This window comes from Thermothielavioides terrestris, chromosome 2 (assembly GCF_000226115.1).
Source record: "Thermothielavioides terrestris NRRL 8126 chromosome 2, complete sequence".
In the NCBI taxonomy this organism is placed as follows: domain Eukaryota; kingdom Fungi; phylum Ascomycota; class Sordariomycetes; order Sordariales; family Chaetomiaceae; genus Thermothielavioides; species Thermothielavioides terrestris.
In genome coordinates this window covers 5,282,332-5,295,888 of record NC_016458.1, presented here as the reverse complement: position 1 = coordinate 5,295,888, position 13,557 = coordinate 5,282,332, and the positions used below count along the sequence as shown (strand labels likewise).

Below are 13,557 nucleotides of genomic sequence, written 5' to 3'. Positions count from 1 at the left end.
CGATGCTGATCGATCATACTCGAATTACTACTATGAACTAAACTCAATACCTCGGCCGCTCCATTATCCATCCCCAACCTTCCACGTCGGGCCCGACGCGCCCTCCTCATCTCCCCACGCACACGTAGTAGCCCGGCCACAGGGCGTCGCACGAAATCTGGCACAGGCCACTTAGTACCAGGTCGGGCAGGTCTCCCGTGCACAGGACGATGGTGTCTGCGCTCACCGACGGGTTGAGTGAATAGCTGTCTCGCTTGTCAGCATCTTGACTCCGCAAAGGGGTACATACACCTCGTGGGGGCAAATGTTTGTTGCCCGGACACTGAGGGCATCTGGCCAGGCAAAACGGGAAGGAGGAAAAGGAGAAGCATACAATTCCAGGAGAGAGAGGCCGTTGCGTATGGCAATGCTCCGGCATGTGTCACCGCGCTGGATGAGATCAAAATCCTTGCCTGACGGGCAGGACAATCCGAGTGTTAGCTTCTGTGTCGATCTGACGTAGATGCAAATAGGGACAGACGAGGAAAGTTGAAAATCAGTGGCCATATTGGTGCTGCCCATTTGAGCGACAGCTGCTTTAGTTGGCCCTCGGGCGTTTTTCTATGCTCCAGCACGTTTTTCACCTCCTCGTGCTAGGTAGAACCCCTTGGGCCTCGAGTCAAGTTGTCTATCTCGAGGGAAACAAATTACTCACAGTTTCTGGGAGTGCCAGGCAGCGTAGGAGACGGGTTTCCGGGCTGTACCTGCGTGGTTGTGGTTGTGATAGGGGTTGTGGGCGTGCCGCATCCGTTAGAAGTGACCACGCGAGTGGAAGTGACGATACTGGTGATGGTGTTGATGGAGAAGGATGTCAGGTCCACCGTGCGCGTGCTGGTCGATGTCTTGATGGTGGTCAGCGTGACGGTCGCCGTGGCGGCGGTGGTGGTCTTTGTCCGCGTGATGATGTCGGTAAGAGTAGACGTCTGGTAGACCAGAGAAGTGCGAGTTACAGCTGTAATGGTGGTGTCGGTCACTGTGACCGTCACCGTTACCGCCGGTGTGGTGGCGCCCACTCCGCTGCCACAGGAGCCAAATTCGGGTTGACAGCCAGTTCCACAGTAGTCGTCGGTGCTGCCGCAATATCCGTGAGGCGAGCAGCAGGGGCCAAAGCTCGACCCGGCGCAGGTGATGCCATTGCCGCAGGAACCATCCGTGCTGACCCCCAGTCCCGTGGGCGAAGATGCGGGACTGGAGGAACTGGAGGTTGAACTAGGGGTCGGTGCGCTGTCTGCCGTGCCTTGAACGCAATATGTTCCGCCAGCAACAAGCTGTGAGCAGCTGGTGACGGAGGGGTTGGACCTCAGGAAGTCTGTCACCGTGATCCCGGCCTCAGCAGCCAGAGACGCGCAAGTGTCTCCCGGCCGAGCCGTGATAGTGCGGGTGCAGGCCGCCGCAACTTGCTGAGAGAAGCCCAGCGCCAGAAGCAGAACGCTCCCGGCCAACGACGAGGCAACCATGGCGAGGGTTAGAATCGGCTTGCTCGAGGGCTCGCAGTTAAGTAGCGGTCGGCCGAGAAATGAGGTGTCCAGTCTAATCACAGCGTCGTGACTGCCCCAGAAGCGGCGCAGAGCCGGAGAGCAGGCCTATATCCAACTTGGAGGGTAGATACCGGGTTTTAGTACATGCCAGGAACGGCTCGCGATCTCGCCAACCGCCCGCTCACTGCCGACTACATCGCAGCGGACGATGGAACGTCAATCAAGGGTAAGCACTGGAGTTCCGGGGATGGAGGGTGTTGATTCCGTCATGGGCGGGAAGACAATCTATCAATGGTCAGCTTCACCTTGGTACGAGGTCCGTGGCCTCTGGCACGTTACCAGAGCCACAAGCACGGCGTGCTGAAAACGGGAACCCGGTACGCTAAGGAACTAGATAAATAAATATAGAAGGAAATATTGAGCTTCCCAGCTGTCTCCAGGCTTAAGCAATTTGTGGGTAAACAAAAACCCCGCGGAAAACAATCTGGGACCTGCAAAGTCAACCGCGCGCTCTGTGCTTTGGTGAGCAAAGACAGTCAACCGGCTAAATTGGGAGTCGTATAACCGCCGACTCTGGGCCAATTCCAATGGTCTGGACCGTCGGCCATACATGAAGGCCACTGCTGCGCTGCCATCGAAGGGTCACCCTTGTGAGGTAGGTTGCAACAACATGAGGTGTCGCTCGCCGCTGTGGCGCGATGTAGCTTGATGAGCTGCGTGGAACGTGACATCAAAGATGCAACTGTCACGTTGGACTTCTCAACGGTTACCGCGGCGAAGGGCAGCTCACTGTCTTCATGAGAGGCTTGGCGGCACCGGCATCTCCAGGTCCAATGGCTTGAACAAGTGTTGTGGCTTGGCAGCTCGATCAGATCCAAGTGGCAGGAATCCTCGAGCTAAGGAAAAAGAGGGAAAGGGGGGAAGGGGGCTCACAAGAAGAGGTTGCCAAAGAGTGTGTTCGCCAGCCTGATGTAGCTCTGCACCATCGCAGCTTGAGATCCCCAGCCAGTTCCCCTTCACTTCGACCAAGCGTGCCCATGCAACATAGCAAAGGAATCAAAATCAAGTCCCCATTACCAGTCCTTGCTCCGCTAATCTATTAGATCCCAGGTGGTATCAAACGCTCGCAAACCCTTGCCCAAATAGAAGAGAGATGAGATGTGTCCACCGCAATATAAAAGCCACTCGCCCCAAGGCCAAACCCGCGGTAACTTCCCGACCTCAGTCCTACTCTTCTGGGGTATCTCGGGAACTCCAAGCCGAAGCACGATCCGAACCCCTCCTCTCTATCTCCCAACCAGCACAAAAGTCTTGTATCCCAACGCGATCCCCCTTTACCTCCCTCCCTCATGCGAACTCCTCCTCTCTTCCGCACCCTCCGCACCTCCCCTCCACAAATCTAACCCGCGGGTGCCCCTCCTACACCGACTCCCCTCAACCGCCGGACCGGACCGGACCGGACCTACCAAACAACCCTCAATCCCTGCCCCCATTCGCCAGCACGGCCTCCCTGCTGCCGACGGGCGTCGAGTTGTCCTCGTGGCTGCGCGCGCAGCGGGTGCACTTGCCGCCCGTCTCGCGCGGGTGGGCGATCTGCGCGCCCGTGACGGGGCACACGTACACGCGCTTGGTGTGCGGCTGGTGCGGCTGGAAGCACGACGGGCACTCGCGGTGCTTGGCCACCACCCCATCCCCGCCGCTGCCGGCGGTATCGATGCGGTAGCCCGTGTTGGGGCACACCAGGACCGTCTGCCACAGGATGTCGTGGCACGCCTGGCAGTGCGGGCACAGGCCCAGCGGGTCGGCCAGCTCTTGCCCCGTGTTGGGGCAGAAGAATGTCGTCTGTTTCGTTGTTGTTGGTGGGCGGTTGGCGTGTGTTAGCAGCAGATGGGGGGGGGAGGGAGGAGCGGGGGTTGGAGCAAGAGGACGAGGGGGGTGGTGGGTTGCGAACCTGCATGGAGGACTGTTTTTGGCCCATGGTTGTTTTGGGTCTAGTCACCGTACCTACGGCGTCAAGGTAGGTTGGCGCGTGGGTAGCTTGCGTCGCGAGTTTCGAGCGATGGAGTGATCTTGCGTGTCTGCTATCTCGACATGATGGTGGCGAGTAATGAACGTTGATAGCGTAGCCAAGGAGATAGTGGGCTCGCGCGGAACAGGCAGATTAGATGATCAACCGCGAACGAGACAAGACATTAATCGCCGTCTGCTGTGCCTCGGACTTTGTAGCCGCGCGTGGTTCTTGTGGTTTGAGCTGGGTGCGGTACTGGGGGCGGAAGCCGAGAAAGGATGATGGGGTCAAAAAATATGGAAAAGGCTGACGGGCATCGCTTCCCTTTACGTACATCCGGAGACTTCCTCTCGGGATATCGAGGCTGATATAACCTTGCCACGTGCCGGACACTCGCCGAGAGCTCCTGACGTCGATTGGTTCTTGAACCTGGGCAGCAAGAAAAGGCCCAGACCACACAGGGTGTGATTTTTGCGCGACAAGGGGGAGGGCTCGGCTGGAAGGGGTGGGCCGGCCTGGAAAGCAAGACCCCATCTCTCCTTGGCTGGTTACAACTTCTGTGTCCACTGTCCACCGTCCATTCTGCACAAGGCTACTCCGATATCATAGCACTTCGGAGTATCACATTTACATAACGCACAGAGTACGGAGATGTAAGTTAAAAACGCCGCCAAGTTCAAGGCTTTGCAGCATCGAGAAAGCGGCGAGAAGGACGGCCAACAACAGTCATCGCTTTAGGCTAATACTCCGCCCGCCCGTGGGCCCGTTCGCTAAGCGTTTGTTGGTGCCAGCATGCCGATATGCAGATAATAAGGGCCGACGGGAGCACCAGGCGAGTCAGATGCGATGCGGTGTGTCTTGGGATTATCGCGATGACGGACAGAGGAGGCTTGGCGGCTCCGCCTGCGATGATGAAATCTCCGCTGGGATCGACGGTCCGCCCCGAAATTTCTGACGCAAGACGGTTTGTCGCATTCATGCAAAGAGGTGACGGAGAAGTAAGGATATAGTATAATTTTCCGTTCCGGAGCTTCGAGGCGGCTGCATCCACGATCCCCGGCCTCGCCGACATCAACATAAAAAGCCATGCAGCTCGTGTGTCAGCGTCGCGTGGTTGCGCATCTCCTGGGCGGAAGGAGAACGTGGCGTGGAAGTTGGAACTCAGCCCTTGGCGCGCCATCTCGGCATGTCGTCCAGGGGCCCTGCTAGCGCCCGAGGCCCGGATCAAGGGAAGTCGGCTTGGCAGCAGCTCATTAGCGCCGGTGCGACTCCAAGCCACCGAGCCAGGGGCTCTATCGTAGGGCTATCAGCTTCCAGAAAAGAACCCATGGAAGAGGTACATACAAAAGAGGATTCGACCCTCGACTTATCGTCACGCTTTGCCTTCGAAACGCGCCTGGAATCTGCGTGCAGCCTGCAGCGCGTCAACTGTGCAACTGCATCCCTGCTCTCAGAGCATCCCTTCATGCTCTCAGGTTGACATCGACTACGTGAGATGGAAGGAGTGCAGTGCAACTTGCCCCCTCGTGTTGGAACCTGTGGAGGTTGGCAGCCTCTTCCAAACCGCTGTAAATCGTGCGTTCTGTGATTCATGCGCATTCTGTGGTGGGCTTTCACCATCGGCAGCTGAGGTTCTGGGTTTTCGACTTCCGCTTCCAGGTTGGAATAAAGGCAAGCAGAGAGCAAGACTCCGAACAACTCAAACGACTCAAATATATGGCTCCATTTGGATTGAATTGTGTGCATAGTGGTGATATTTGAGTTGGTTTGTAATTTGTCAAATCGACGCAAATAATTGCAAATCGCCATATATATCCCTAACCCTGACTGCCGCCCCCCACCTCCCCTCCTTTTTCTACTCTGCAGTATACCGCCCGCATTACTGTGGTATGCCCTGCCTAGCTCTCTGACTCTTTGACTTTCGATGGCACTCGCAATGGCTAAATCGCTCAAAAAACGCAATGATATCGAGAGTGGCTAGTTTTAATTCTTTCTGACTAAGCAAGTTGCTGATATAATCGCCTACGCCCTGCCCGGACCGCGTACGCCATGTCCAGATCGCCTGTGGCACTTGCTAGGGCAGTCGGTTGGCTCGGTTAAACTCGTCGTAATGCGATGCGTCTTCATGACTGGCTCCGTTTGCAATGCCAAGCCCAGAAGATGGGAAATTACAGGGCGGTTGGCAGTGGCTGTGGTGGCTGGATGCATGGCTGGGAGGCATCTTGGCGAGGTATACGGTCTTGGCAAATAGACAACTCAATCAACTCAAATCCAGGGCTATATTTGATTGCCAACAAGGCCGAATTGCGTTGAATTGCGTTGAAGTTGATTGAGTTGAGTTGGATAGATTTGAGTTGTTCGCAGTCTTGGCAGAGAGAGACCAGGCGAAGTTGCTGTTTCTGGCCTTCTGGGCGTCGAATTTGGCAGGGCAGCGGCACCGGTGTGGGCTCGGCCCCCAATCAACTCGAAAGTTCGCGGCTTGCAATCTGATCTGCATGTGACAGCTCGCATGAGCCCCATGTCTTCCGTTCAACCTCTACACTTCCTATATCACTCACTGTCCTTAGTTCGCTTAGCGGCCCAGTTATTCGCTAGGCCGAAACTGCTCCTTTGACATATTAGCCATGCGTATATCACTGGCTCACTAGTGCTTGCAGATTGCGGATTAAGACTAGGTAGTGTAGAGGGCCGGAGGACGGACCTTAAGCAGGGCAGTTCGCCTGCCGCTCATGAGACAGCCTTGGACTGTGCAGAGTGATACGCAAGGCTGCGCCCACGCAAAGTCTGGCCAACATCCTGTAAGCCTCCGATGTTCTGATTGAATGGTCCCCGGTTACACAACGACAGCAAGCTGCAACGCTCGCAAGCTCTTGCTGCCCAACAATGCACGTCTCAGGTCGTTGTTCAGACTGCTGCCCAACCCCGTAGTTGTTAAATTGTCAGAGCTCTGCCTTCATGCTCGAGTTCTCCGCTTCCCCCAAAGGTGTCTGTAGCGGCTCAACTTGTAACGCTGTGGACAAATGGCGAAGCCTTTCACCCTTGACGAATACAAGCGTTACCTTCCAGCAAGGCTTTGGAGGGTGACGCACCGCCTTTCCCAATCTCGATGGCACCAAGGAGATCTCGTCGCAGCAGACCAGTCTCGCGTGTTCAACAACGAGGACGAGCTGAAGGAAGCAGTCCAAAAACATGTCAACTGGTGGTGTTCTCAACCAAGCTGTTTCTTGTCTGTGTTCAGCGACCCGCATCACGCACGTAACTGGGCCGCGCAACGCGACCCCCCGGCCTACATCCACGAAATCGACACGGCACGGTTGCCAATCGGTACCGACATCCTGGATATGGGGGTGCTGATTGCCAAGCTGGGAATCAAGAACCCACATCCCGCCCACGAGTTGCTGTTCCTGCACCGCATTCCATCCGAGTGCATTGTGGATACCAGCGAGGCATCGAATTTTCAATATCGCTTCGGAGGTATGTGAGTTTCTGCGATTTCGATGAAGATTGGTGTGACTCACACGGCCCAGCCCGCAGCCATTACTGGGCGGTAGACCCGGTTGACGCCTACGATTCCGATGATTCGATTGAAGAACGGAATCGAAACGATGATATATTGAAGATGATTGAGGGGCTGTGGGAATAACGAGAGATGGCAGGCGAAAGACTTGGGACGAATCCAACGTCTGTCCTAGGTGTATGGTTGGCGGCTGCTTACTCTGGAAAGATGTTGTTGTCTATGTAATTGTTGATGGATTGAGAACGATAGCTCGATAGTTAGACGGTGTCGTTTGTTGAAACACGAAGCACGCCCTTGCTCCCTCGCTCCTTCCAGAACATCACAGACGACTTGCGCTCGAAGGCCTAACGGTACTGCTGTCAATGGAGCGGGAAGAAGTCATTCATCAATCGCATGCTACAACGTAGACGTATAAATAGAAGGCACTCAGGCTCGGAGCCTCACTCCATGGACCCTCTGGACGTGATGCTCAAAATGGTCTAAGTGCTTGAACTCAACCTGGCTTCCCGGATACGGGGCCCGCGTCCCGCGAAGGACAGGGTTGCGAGGTGAAGCGTTCATCGGGCAAGACGATGCTGAACCAACTCGTTTCCCTTGACGCAGTCATCTGAACTTGATCTTGCCCCATACCAGGCACTCAAGCTCGAGCTAAAGACCCCTGCAACGTGCCAGGGTGACAATGGCGCGTAGACAAGCAACTCGGTAGGATGCGACTACAGAGACTCACGGCACGCCGCCAGGGATGGTCCCGCGGAAGTGAGCCCGGCTAATATGGCGAATAGACGCTAGTACACAGTTCGCGTGCCATGCCTGGCAATGTCGGCATCTTCGGGAACCAGGGCTAAGAAACTTCGGCACAAATATAAACGGTGCAAGGTCCTGGGTGTGCGGTCTTGTTTGACCTACATCCCCGCCACTGGCCTCTTCCTCGAGCGGCGACGCCTAACGAAAGGATGCGCCTCTCGAGACGGCTTCCGGCGCTTGCCGCCGCGGCTTTGGTGTTTATCTCGGCCGTGGCAGAAGGGTTTTATGTCGGAGGCGGCCTGTCGATTTTGACTCGAAACGATCTCGATGGTACGCCCTCCTGGCGCTTCCGCGCTCACTGACACAGCCAAGTAACTCGAACATCAGGAGCCGAGAACAACGGCTCTGGTGCCATCCTCATCAGCCATCCGGGCGCGTTTGACGCTGGCTACGCGTCCTGCAAGCTTCTCAATGAGGCGCCGTGGAGCCCGGAGACAGCCGACTTCAATGCCGCGTTACGCAACTCGCTGGCGTACCAAGAATACCTGGGCATCGCGAGGAAGGATCAACTCTACTGGATCTCCAAGGCCAAGTCGTGCGACGCTGCGTGCCGGGCAATCGGGTCGGATGGGCGAACCCACCAGGTTGACTGCGCGAAGAAGCTGCCGACCCTCTGCACCCAGAGCGCGCCGCTCTCTTCGAGCAGCTCCGACAACAACTCGGCACACTGGCAGGTGCAGCAGGTTGTGGGCAACAAGGTGCTGACGGGCTACCGCGACTACCATGTGTGGAAGTTCAGGGGCGTCCGGTATGCTCAGACGCCGGCGCGGTTCACCTACTCGCAAGTCGCCAGCTTCGAGGAGCCCGGAGACGTCAACGCCACCGTCGCCGGAGCGGACTGCTCGCAGCCGATCGGAGAGGTCACCAGCGGCAGCAGTGAGGATTGCCTCTTCGCCAACATTTGGACTCCGTATCTTCCGCGCGCTGGCGACGATAAATCCAAGCTGAAGCCTGTCATGCTCTATCTGTACGGCGGCGGCTGGACATCCGGCTCGGGCAAGAACCCCAACACGGACGGCACCAACCTGGCCTCTCGCGGCGACGCAGTGGTGGTCTCGATCAACTACCGCGTGGGGTCCATCGGCTTCTTGAATTTCAACGACGGCGTACACAATGGCAACTACGGCATCTCGGACATGGTCACGGCGCTCGAGTGGTTGAACAAGTACATCAAGAACTTCGGCGGCGATCCCGACAACGTCATGGTGTTCGGCGAGTCAGCCGGCGCCGGAAGCACCCACGTCTTGCTCGCAGTCCCCAAGGCCAAGGGCCTTTTCCACCGCGCCGCGATGCAGTCCTCGCCCGAAGGCTACCCTGGCAACGGCAAGCTGACCTCGACTCCCTATTACGCCAGCACGGAGCAGAACTACAACTCCACGACGACGAAAGTCTTGAGCGCAGCCGGCTGTGGGAACGAGACTACCAGCGCCGACCAGATTGCCTGTCTCAGCAAACTGAGCGGCTTCGAGCTTGTCAGCCTGCCTGCCAATGCAAAGTATGTTTCCACAGATCCTGACTTCCCTTCAAGCACCCCTGTATACCCAACGTAAAAATCGCTGATCCCTCTCTCTCGCAGCGCCATCGTGATGGATGGCGTCTACGTGCCTACCCACGAACTCATCGTCAACTCGACCTCGGCCAGCCTCGCCACGGCCGTGCCCGTGCTGGCCGGCATCAACCGCGACGAAGTGGGCGTCTTCCTCAGCGCGGGCGCCTACCCGCCGCCGGCCAACGCCACCTTCACGAGCTACCTGGACGCGGTGGCGCAGCAAGCCTTCGGCGCGCCGCCCGGCCTGTCCTCCCTGTTCGGCCTCGACAAGTTCACGGCGGCGGAGCCGTTCCCGGGCCTGCCGGCGGCGCTCTTCGACGGCACGGCGACGCCGGATGAGATCTTCAACGCCACGATCCGCTTCGCGACCGACTGGCTCTTCGTGTGCTACGACCTCGCGCTGGCCTACTCGGCGGCCAAGCACCGCGCGTTCGCGGCGACGTACTACTTCCAGTTCAACCGCACGTACTCGCCGCGCGGGTACACGCAGCCGTGGTGCGACCCCCCGGCCACCGCGGCGGCGGCGACGGCGGCGGCGGCGGGCCCGCACGGCGACCCGGACGCCGAGTACTTCAAGTGCCACGCGGGCGAGCAGATGGTGGTGTTCGCGACGGAGGCGCGCGCTGGCGCGCCCGACCGCGACGGCCTCGACGTCCCCTTCATGCAGCTGGTGGTGGACTACTGGGCGGCGTTTGCGCGCACGGGGGACCCGAACCCGGCGCCGGGCTGGCTGCGCGCGCGCGGCTACGACGGCACGCTGCGCGAGCTGCAGAGGGTCGGGCGCTGGGAGGCAGTCGATGCGGATAACCCGACCATGAGACTGCTGCAGTGGGGCGGGAAGCAGGTGCCGCTCGGGGAGGGCCATAACGAGGTTTGCGGCGGGCTCGGGGTGAAGTTGGATGCGCTGGAGCCGAAGTAGGGGGGTGTAAGGCTCATTCAGAGCTTCCGCCTCCTGCTGTTGCAGCAATCATGGCGATAGGGGGGCAGGTAGCTTATTTGTATCCCCGTGGCATGCTTTGCGAACCATGTTGTATCTTGTGCGCGAGGAATCGTTCATGGTGATCAGTAATCCCTGTTTCTAGAACCCCCATGTCCGTCTCCGTCTCCAATGAATGGTCCAGGAGGTACGGAGTACGTTGTCGTTTGCAAGCACCAGGCGAAAGTGGGTCCAAATGGCTGCACCGCACACCCAGTTTGCCGCAGTATGCAACGCAGTGCCATCATCGCCATTAGTATTGAAGCTGTAGATATTGCAAAAAACGGCCCAAATAGCCATTTTCTAGTGTTTTTGTATACTTATTGAAGCTCTATAGCTTAGTCAGCTTAGCCTAGCCATCGCGCCCCTGAATACGCCCCTGAATACGCCCCTAAATGCGCCCTCGAACACACCCTCGAACACAGCTATCGAACGTAGCTATCGAACGCAGCCATCGAACGTAGCTATCGAACGTAGCCATCAAACGTAGCTATCGAACGTAGCCATCGAACGTAGCTATTGAACGTGGTGCCCACTATAGTTCGATACGTCAATGATCGCTAAAGGCGGCTAATCGCTATTATACTGTACGCTAGGGAGCCGCCGAAGGTTATTGCATATAAGGCAGAGGTTAGCCTTTCCTAAGTATACCAATATAAACGGCTATTCGACCTTACTAGCGATCCTTTTACAACTCCAAAGACGTTGTAGAACGGCTATCTACTATAGCCCTAGGCTATAGAAGTTCGTTATTTGTAATACGTTGATAGTAATGATGCTTCCTAGTGGTTAGCTAACGTACTATAACTGCTAGGAACTCCTTGATCACCTTGCCTATAAGTCTAACCTCTTTCTTAATAAAATATAGACCTTCCTCCTCGAAGAATGCTATATATATATAATAGTCTCGACGATATCTCGCTATCTTTGTATAATCGAATAGAAGAAGAAGATAGTATTACGAAAGGCTATATAATAGAACTATATTCTCTAGCTAGATCACTTTAGAAAGGTGGCTATATTTACTATAGAGATATTCGTCTTCTACAACGAATCGGGCCTCGATCGAAGAGATAGCGTTCGTTATACTGGCTAGGCGCTACTAGGCGTTACCCCCGTCGTCGACGATATTATAAAGAGAGGTAAACGCTATTATATCCTCCCTACTATTATAGTCGATAGTGTTCTTAATCTATTGGTCTAGCAAGGTTATTCTAACTCGGAAGGCTTCCTTATATAGCTAAAGGAGTACGTTCTACCTAAGATAAAGCTATTCCTAGACTACTATAGTATTCTTATTATAGATAATGTATTATAGTACCGAGCTAATGCCGTTAAACAGGCCTATCGAGAGGCTAGCGTTCTACTATAGTATTTACCGCTATATTTACTAGACTTTAACCCAATTGAGGCGACGTTCTATAATACTAAAGCCTATATTCGTTGGAATTACTAGAAGATACTTGTACTAGACTATTCAGATAAAGACTTTAAGGAGTTCCTTTGTAATACCTATACTACTATTGCTAACGATATTATAGCTATATATAGGCACTTTAGGAAGGCGATAATACTATTCTAAAAGGAAGGTGAGGCAGTAGATTATATAATATTGTATTCTAAGTAGTTCTAGGAGTTCTAAAACACTGGTATAGTAGGTTAAACACTATACTCTATAAATAGATATATAGTTATAGTTTATTATCTTCTTCCTCCTTTTCTTCTTCTACGAAGAAGGCTATTTCCAAGCTATATTCCGCCTATTATTCTATCACCTCCTCTATATATCTAAGTCCTACCTCTTCTAGATCCGTTGGACAATATAAAAGTATATAACGGGCTAAGGCGTTGACAAGGGAATCGTATAGCAGATAAATAGACCAGGTGCTCGAAGAAGCTAATATACTATTAAACGTTAACTATAGTGCCTTAGCAACGTAGGAAGAATATACTATCCTATTAAGCACCTTGCTAAGCGCCTTACTAAGCGCTTTACTAAGCGTTTCGAACTAGGCTATTATCAAAGCTAGCTAGCTCTACCTCCTCCTTAAGGAAGCCTTTTACTACGTTATAAAACGTAGGAATTAAATGCTATAGGAACTTATTGTTGTAAAACTATATATTAGGGAGCTAATGAATCTCGTAAACCCTTCTACCTTCTATATAAAGAGACCTATTGACTTAGTAGAGAGCTGCTATTATATCCTTCTAGCCGAGTAGGCAGTGCTAGCGAGTAAAGGTTTTAACGAAGTCGTTGATAATATCTGAAGGCTCCTTTCTATATAGTTCAGGTAGTAGCGACGAAGAGCGTATTGGTATAATGGTCTCCTATAGGGTAACGGTACCAACAGTAGATAGAAGCGCCCTCGAGGAAACAGATACTGTTGGCAAGGTTGGCTTAGCTATATTATACGTTGCTACTATATTCGAGGCTACTATAGGCCGTTGTTAAGGTTCAGGATAGAGCTATAGCGGGCTATAGTACTATAGAGATAGCCCTATTCGATTCTAATCGCCTACATTGCTTATAATGTTGAACTGTAGGTAGAAGTAGATTCCTATAGCTTATATACACTTATATATAATCTCGCTATTGGAACACACCTCAACGCCCTAATTAGCCTTGGCCTATATAGAGCCGAACCACTTCTTAATTAGGGCGCCTAGCGGGCTATCAACAGTAGCCTTCCCTTGTTCGATCTAGCTCGTCTACTCGCCTATCTCTCGAACAGTAATAGGAAAGTAGGCGTTATCGCTATTCGCCTAGTAATAAAACTAGAGCTATATATCTATATCTTTACAGTAGTTATAGCAGCGTATACCTAGGCTATAGCGCCATTTCTCGCTCAATTAATAGAAATACGCCTTATCTAGCTCCTAGGCATTATATTCTTATACCTCGTTTAGCATTATATTTATAGACGTCTTATATATTACTATCAACCTCCTATTCTAGCTAGTAGATATAGCTAGTATAGTAGGGTATATAGATCGACTAGTATTGGCTAGCACTATAGCATTGTAATTGAATAGCTAGCGAATAGGTATAGGCGTAGGAGGCAAGGGCGTAGAAGCTACTAAAGATCTCGCCTATAATAGTTCAATAAGTTCGAATTTGTACTCGATATTAATAGAATAGTCCTTCACTAGTTGGCTTAGCAACGCCTTTATTAGCCGATCAATAGT

General features: G+C 53.8%; 4 protein-coding genes across 4 annotated transcripts; 2 read left to right on the top strand and 2 right to left on the bottom strand.

Moving 5' to 3' along the window:
- Positions 1–106: 106 nt before the first annotated feature.
- THITE_2087754 (carbohydrate-binding module family 18 protein) lies at positions 107–1,496 on the bottom strand (the record flags this gene model as incomplete). The annotated part of the gene is made up of 3 exons (XM_003652569.1): positions 107–245; positions 374–452; positions 695–1,496. 3 exons carry the CDS (start codon positions 1,494–1,496, stop codon positions 107–109), a joined length of 1,020 nt encoding a protein of 339 aa, XP_003652617.1.
- An 836-nt stretch (positions 1,497–2,332) lies between these two features.
- THITE_2114268 (uncharacterized protein) lies at positions 2,333–3,647 on the bottom strand. Its single transcript, XM_003652568.1, has 2 exons — positions 3,469–3,647; positions 2,333–3,359 (listed from the first exon to the last, which is right to left on the bottom strand). Exons 1-2 carry the CDS (start codon positions 3,493–3,495, stop codon positions 2,994–2,996), a joined length of 393 nt encoding a protein of 130 aa, XP_003652616.1. The 5' UTR covers positions 3,496–3,647; the 3' UTR covers positions 2,333–2,993.
- Positions 3,648–6,545: 2,898 nt separating this feature from the next.
- Positions 6,546–7,168, top strand: THITE_110789 (uncharacterized protein; the record flags this gene model as incomplete). The annotated part of the gene is made up of 2 exons (XM_003652567.1): positions 6,546–6,999; positions 7,053–7,168. 2 exons carry the CDS (start codon positions 6,546–6,548, stop codon positions 7,166–7,168), a joined length of 570 nt encoding a protein of 189 aa, XP_003652615.1.
- Positions 7,169–8,070: 902 nt separating this feature from the next.
- On the top strand, positions 8,071–10,224 carry THITE_20881 (uncharacterized protein; the record flags this gene model as incomplete). Its single annotated transcript, XM_003652566.1, has 3 exons — positions 8,071–8,116; positions 8,174–9,341; positions 9,423–10,224. Coding segments are annotated over 3 exons (2,016 nt in total), but the record flags the coding sequence as incomplete, so codon positions are not given.
- Between the last annotated feature and the right edge of the window lie 3,333 nt (positions 10,225–13,557).